This window comes from Papaver somniferum, unplaced genomic scaffold, assembly GCF_003573695.1.
Source record: "Papaver somniferum cultivar HN1 unplaced genomic scaffold, ASM357369v1 unplaced-scaffold_123, whole genome shotgun sequence".
NCBI classification, from domain to species: domain Eukaryota; kingdom Viridiplantae; phylum Streptophyta; class Magnoliopsida; order Ranunculales; family Papaveraceae; genus Papaver; species Papaver somniferum.
Window position 1 is genome coordinate 2,877,211 of NW_020621381.1, and position 7,042 is coordinate 2,884,252.

A 7,042-nucleotide genomic window follows, 5' to 3' on the forward strand; every position below is an offset into this window, starting at 1 on the left:
AGCATTAATAAATTTTGATGGTCCCTACAACGTTAATTTATAGAGTTCTACTGTATGTGAAAAATAAATGTCTAAATTCACATAGGATATACATTCATTTTTCCTAAAATCCTTTTCCAACCCCAACTTTTTAAATTAATGTGGTGATGACATGGGTTAATTTTTGTCAGACATTGTCAAGGTCAATGTCTAGTTTTAGACATTCACATTGAGAATGTCAAGCTATCCTTGTAAGCTTTTTCTTAATTAAAATTATTCTAATATATTAAATAACAAGTTTTAGCTCTAATAAAATCTTAAAATTACTAAAAATAAAATTTACATTTGATAACATGATCAGAAACAATACCATTTTGATGAAAAATTGGAATTCAGGTGTCTTATTTATGTTGCCACGTAGAAAATACATAGAACAACCATCGGATAAGCTCTTAGCTCTTGACAAGTATTTACAATAGCTTAGAGTATCGTGACAAACAAAACCTGTACTCCCTAATTCATTAAATCGGGGGATATTTATAAAACTAACCCTTTAATTGGTTATCGTTAGTATAAAAAATACGTATAATTTGATAATCTTTATACTCATACCTCCTCATTGTCTTAAAATATGTGCAAACTTGAACTATGTCATCCATTTATAAGAACAGAGGGAGTATTCATTAAACATTGAAATCATATCACGGTGTCAATTAGCGCACAATGTTCTGCAAAACCGACTTAACTAACTCAAGCTATAGTGTTATCATTTTAAACTGCAGAGAGAATTACAGAATTGCAGATTACAATGTAACTTGAAACCTTCCTTCCCACCTGTTTATATGAACTCACTCCTAATTTATCAGATAGCCTTGAAGAAATTCTATGAGGACAAATGCAGAATTCTTTAACTATAAAACTTTCCTGAGTCATCAATGGGCTATTATATGCGCCGCTTACTTTCTGTGTGCAGTTTGATGTAGTATATTATCCTAATTAAAGTACAGAATATGTTAACATTTCCTCTATATAATTTTGTTCCTCTGGACCACGGGGTCGTTGGACAATGCTGCTACTTGACTTTGTCGAGTTGAACGATCTTCAAAATTAGACTTAGCCATGCCCTGCATCTTACCGAAGCTATGCTAATTATCCTTGGCTAGTATATAAACAATAATTGCTACGGTAAACGAGTTTTTGACGATTATGTCGAAATAATCAGCAGAAAAATCTCAAACTTACAAGCATTCGTGGATTTCAGTAATGGAAGTTCTGGTGTAACTATAATGCTAACTCCCTTATTAATTAAAAGGAGAAAAGATTGCCGTAAGAGACACGAGACATCAAACTACTGTTAGGAAATAGCTTCTTGAAATGTTGACGCACATATTATATTATCATTTTAGAGTGCCAAAAAAAAAATGTTGTTTTTAAGAGGAAATGTTTTACTTTACAGAAAGGTGTGGACACCATGAAATGGTTATAGAGAACGATAGGGTACAAAAAAATGTAAGAGGATCTTATGAAAATGGAGTTTTGCTTTTTCTAATCTTTTTTATGAAAAAGTAATGTGCCTGTCATTTTCTTTATTGTTTTTGTGTTCCCATTTCCACAGGAGACTAAGTTAAAAAAGCAGACGAACAAAATGACTTAATGACATAAAAATAATAGGAGTACTTTGTAAGGTTTTCCTAGATCAACAAACTTTGATTGTAAGAGTCTAAATTTTTTTCAAATATTACTGTGAATTATGCCCCAAACACACCCCTAAAATATTGAAGGTGACTGAAAACAGATATAAGATAACTGGGCACATGGGTGTCATTGTTATATCAGAAATGTTTAAAGCTGGATGACACAGAAGATGGCCAATTTGTTTCAAGGAAGTCAAAGGGTGATATGCAAATATAATGAAAATGCCAGGTGCTCTGCTGATTCGGCCAGTCAACTACGGACAAGAAAAAACAGTAAACATAATCTGAATCGAAGGACAATAATAAATGGAAAACCACCTTTACCCATGTATACTTGACCTTTTCCTTTCCGGTGGACGCGACTCTTAAATTTTTATCTAGTTGAATCATACTAATATAGAAAGCCCGGGAAATGAAATTGTAAGTTATAACTACAATTAACAGTATACCTTGCATCACATAAAGTGCAGGCGACATTTTCAGCTCAAGTCTGAATGCAGTTTAAGTAAAAGAATTTTCAAATGTTGTGAAAAAAGGAGAGGGAATTTATAGTTTTAACGTTTAAGCTTTGTGCTAGTTTACAAAATGAACACTGTTCATTTATCTATCATACAAATCATGATCTTTCAGTATGAAAAGATAATTTTCCCTGATAACTAGTATGTTTGTTCATCTGTGATGGAAATGTTATTCAGTTCCTACATGCCAAGCCAGTGATTCACTTGTGTTGCTTCCAATTATCTTTTAAGCAAATATTAGGAAGCATAACTTTAGCTCTTACTTCTTATTGATATAATAAACTAGTTGCTGAAAAAAATTATATGTGGTAGACTAGTACTGCACAGGACAATGCATGAATAAATAGTCTAATATGGTAAACAGAAGTCAACAAAAAAGAATTAAACTTGGAACGAAGTTGTTCATCCTGACAGGTTTACATGTTGATCTGACAAAATTAGACGTCAACTTTCACTAATTTATCAAAAAGAAATATAAAATACATGATAAGCAAAGAAATCTAATGAAACAAGCAAGCAGGTGAATAGTTACCTCCACCCAAGGGACTGCCTTATCCCGCGGTAGATAAGTCCTAGGGACCTCCCAATTAAGGAAACCAGCAAAAATGAAATAGCACTGCTGACTTTCCCAAAAATTGCTTTAACCAGCGGCATTGAAATATCAGAGAACTCAAGAAATAAGCTGAAATAATATCTCCTGTAAAACATAAACAACCATTTTGAGTCGGCTGCATATCCTACCATCAAGAAGTACTATCATTTGGGCAGCTGGAGTAATGCATCATATAAGTTCACATTTCCACATATTATATTACTTAAAAGATGAGAGAATTGTTACTATGTGAACCTTTGGGGATCAAACCGGAACACATTGAAGTGTCTTCGGGTCTTACACAGTAAAAAAGTGCTATTTTTATGAGTTTCATAAATTGAATCTTGGCCTTAACCAATATTTCATTAAAGGAGAAGGGAAAGACTGAAAAAGATATCTATTTTGAAAGCAACAACAAGCACCGGAAATGCAAATACCTTATGGCTAGAAGATATAAAAAACACCTCTCACCTAAACTTGCTTAGAATGCCAGCCAGGCAGAATAATGTGGCTGTGCATGTCTATACTATCTTCATAAGTATTAACAAATGTACGCAAAAGATAAGAGTTAGTATGGGCCAGATTGAAAGAAATATACCATCCTGTCAAGGCCCTTAGTTCCTCGGTTCGTTTTACAGCCATGGACAGTTGGCTTATCACAACATAGTGCAACATGGATATTGGACGGGCAGGTTTCTTGAGGGGAAGCTTCTGCCACCAGTGCAGATTCTTTGCCTCACTACTGTCTGAATCCTCAGGAAGACGGACACTAAATGTTGACAAGTCAAAATGGTCCTCATACATTGATATTATTGAGTCCATATTTTGGTGCATCCACTTATTCAATGCTACCTGCCATAAGAAAGTGAGATTCGGGTGAGTGACCTAACATTGAAGCAAATTTCGGCATTGACTTGGCTTATACGATATCACCTGTAGTTTATTACCATCATGACACATGCAGAAAAACTAAACCTAGTACATCGCAATCTATTGTAGAGAAGTGGTAAAACAGAGATCCTTATGCAAAGGAACTGGATTATTTACAACCGATCATGGAGAAGCAAAACACTTTACCTCATTGCGCAATTTTTGAAGTTCTCGAGTAGACATAGAACACAAGATCAAACCTAGGCGATTCATATCCTTGGACATATTACTGTCAACTGAAATCAGTTCCAAATAATTACTTGTAATCCCATCTGCTAAATTAATCACCAGATCTTCTAAGATGTCAACCCCAAACAGGACAAACAAGTTTACATCATAGCGGCAACCAACTCTGGTACAAGGCAAACAAAAACAGGTTAAAGTGGCGGGTATCATTGCATAAAATAAAGGTTGTATCATTCAGACACTTTTTCATAAAATACTAACAGATATAAAAGCATAAGTGACAACAATAAGCCCAATTATACAAATAAGAGCAGTAATAATAGCAAGCACGGAAAAGAAAAAAGTGGAAAAAGACCAGATGTGTTTAAGGTTAGCTATGCCATTTTGAAACCCCCTAGCATTTAGATTCTAGCCCATAAGCATTATGTAAATGTCACAGTACTTATGGCTCAGAGCCACAAACCAACAGGGCATCTCTAAAAGAACATGCCAAAGCTGGGTTTGGAGATGAATTCGTCAGCAATCAAATTTATTGGATAAAGCTTGGAAATCTATTTGGTGCATGTACATTGTTGTACCTTAATAATCTATGCCTAGACGCACGTCAAAGTAACCATAAATCATGAAGCGCTTTGCTGACTTCTACAGACCATTTACCAGTGTGACACCAGTTGCCCACATAATATTAGACTACCGGATACCCTAAAACGTGCACAATAGTTTGCTTAGTTTCCAAAAGCACAAGCAACTAGGAGAAATAAGAATACCCGAGGGAGCGATGTCTGAGGAAGAATAAGAATTCTGCATAGAGATCTTCCTTGCCAGAATTTTCAATGTTACGTAGAATACTTTGATCTCCTTCCAACTTTTTGTACATTGTCGGAAATACATTCTGGAGAAATTTTAAATTAATGATTTTTAGTTAACATTTCAATCTATGGCTTTAAGCAAACATTAAACTTTCCCAGCAGACTACGTACCTTATTGTGCTTCCTATTTTCCAGAGAGAGTTCATGCTCTAGCCATGTATCAAAAATTACTGGAGTGGATTTTTGTATAATTCTTGATACTTCTGCTAATCGATCATCTCTTCCAATATCTCCACAGCCACCTGAGATGCAATTGACCTGGAAATACATGAAACTTTTAGTTAGACGGAGAACAATAAAAATGTCAATGGACTCAAAAGCATCAGAGCTGCTTTCTGCCTTTATCAACAGCTTATCTACATTAGCAAGACATGGTATTCAATAAACGCCGAAATCAGAATGGACAAGCGAACTGTGATGTGAAAAAGAGACATAAATGGATAAAGAGACGCCTGCCTCTTTCTCGAGTTGTTGCAAGGTAATGAAAAGCAGGCGTAACCTGGGAGCTTCACCGAGGGCATATAAACTTAATGGGTGTTTCGCATTCTGATTATTGCGCTCAGCAATTCTACTATCCAGATTACCATCATATTGAGCAGCATCAAGGGCACCAATAAGCTTCTTTTTCACTGCATCCCAAGCATACTCTACATTTACCTGGCGATCACTCTTCGCTGTACTGCAAACGGAAAATTAATTAGTAGTACAATATTTCATTGTTTAGATTTTTACACACTTCCATTCATGCCCTGCTCAAGTTGCTTACCCTTACCTACCAAAAGAGGTAGAGTCAGGAACGACATCACAATCTGAGACATTCTTTCTAAAAGTAAAATAACCATTCTTCGAAGGCACTACTACTCCAGCCATATATGCAAGGATTATAGTGGCCGTTAAAAGTACTTGATCGACAATGAATACACCGCTGAAAGGTGTAATCTCCGAGTTTATCATCCCAAGGCAACAACACCTAACTGACCTCTCTTTTACATGAAAATGTCCCTTCAAAATGGAAGGACCACTTAGCCCATATGCTTCCCATGCCGGAGAAAGAGATGTTACTCCACGGTTCTTATATGAGGACCTTCTACAACCATAGAAACAAAATATGCTTTATTATTGATTTTCCTATCATCATTCCACATCTTTGTTTATGGTAGTCAACATTTCTACATCTTGCAGTTAATTTGTACTTGTATAGTATACTTTAAAGGTTTGAAATCATAAAAGTAAATAGAGATAAATGTATTGGTTGATTTTAAAAAAAAAATGGTTCACTAATTTGCATCTGGACCTATGTGGTGGAGAATGTTAAGCAAATACTGCAAACTACAAGATAAGTTAAAAATAAATAGATGTTAGTAAGTTAGAAAAGGTATGCCGAGATGAGGACCTTTCCACTGTTGTGAAACAAGAATTTCTAGGTATAAGTTGGCTCAGTCTATAATAGCTTGTCTGCTGCTGTAGCTTAGCAAATGACGGTATAACTGCATATCCCGCCATTTAACAATATCTAGCATTCCGTTCTCGATGTATCAAACCATAGTTTACCAGTACATAATCGCCACTTTTATTTTTTCCCGTTAATCGCCCCTTCTGAAACAGGAAAGGGTTAACATCACTGAGACTGTTAAAGATGAAATTCTAGGTCAGGGCTATTCTAACCAAACAAAAAAAAAAGAGTCAGATCATTTAAATTTTTTTAAAGATGGAAATCGTTTACAGTGTCTACTAACAAGATGAGAAACCATACCTTCTTCTTCTTTTTTTCCTTTGTTGCCCTAGATTTGAAACCAAATGAGTCTAAGAGAGAGTTGCGACAATACTTAGGGGCAAACAAACGGTATCAACAACCAGCCAACCACCACCATTCGAAATCCTCTATTCTTATTTCTGGGCGCATCGTTTCAAAGTACAGCAGTGCTATCCTACACGACTGATTTTACTTTTTTTTTCTTTTTTCCAACGAGAACCCTACCTCTCATTTTTTATGGCTGTGACTAAATATAACCCATATATTTAGTTTAAATATAACCCTCTTCAAATATTATTAACCCTGTTATCGTGTGTGAACAAGAAGTCGAACTTTGTTTAAATTGCATCACCATCATCTTTAATTTATTCAAGAACTGAATTGAAGAACTGATATCTCGGCACCGCGTAAAAAGATGAAAATCAATTTTTTTAAGTTTCAAACGAACAGTTCATAAAACCCGCAACTTACTTGTGACCGTAATTGATGCATAGTTTTTTCAATTTGGAGGAGAAAATCAG

At 35.2% G+C, this 7,042-nt stretch overlaps 1 protein-coding gene across 6 annotated transcripts; it reads right to left on the reverse strand.

Moving 5' to 3' along the window:
- Window positions 1–698: 698 nt before the first annotated feature.
- Window positions 699–6,717, reverse strand: LOC113331039. 6 transcript variants are annotated; one of them, XM_026577816.1, is made up of 10 exons: window positions 6,522–6,716; window positions 6,162–6,364; window positions 5,541–5,855; window positions 5,225–5,447; window positions 4,880–5,026; window positions 4,667–4,791; window positions 3,861–4,065; window positions 3,382–3,635; window positions 2,724–2,888; window positions 699–1,103 (listed from the first exon to the last, which is right to left on the reverse strand). In XM_026577816.1, exons 2-10 carry the CDS (start codon window positions 6,269–6,271, stop codon window positions 1,052–1,054), a joined length of 1,596 nt encoding a protein of 531 aa, XP_026433601.1. In that variant the 5' UTR covers window positions 6,272–6,364; window positions 6,522–6,716; the 3' UTR covers window positions 699–1,051. The 6 variants fall into 6 exon arrangements, with proteins under 6 accessions (XP_026433601.1, XP_026433599.1, XP_026433603.1 ...); XM_026577814.1 differs by having other exon boundaries at window positions 699–1,109; XM_026577815.1 differs by lacking the exon at window positions 699–1,103 and adding an exon at window positions 2,518–2,619 and having other exon boundaries at window positions 5,541–5,852; window positions 6,522–6,717.
- Between the last annotated feature and the right edge of the window lie 325 nt (window positions 6,718–7,042).

Coding starts and splice junctions, on each gene's coding strand:
- LOC113331039 (XM_026577813.1), bottom strand. CDS start 6,271: ATGGCGGGATATGCAGTTATACCGTCATTTGCTAAGCTACAGCAGCAG. Junction 2,889..3,381: donor CTAAGGGCCTTGACAGGATG/GTATATTTCTTT, acceptor TATGTTTTACAG/GAGATATTATTTCAGCTTAT. Junction 2,620..2,723: donor AGGCAGTCCCTTGGGTGGAG/GTAACTATTCAC, acceptor TAATTTTGTCAG/ATCAACATGTAAACCTGTCA.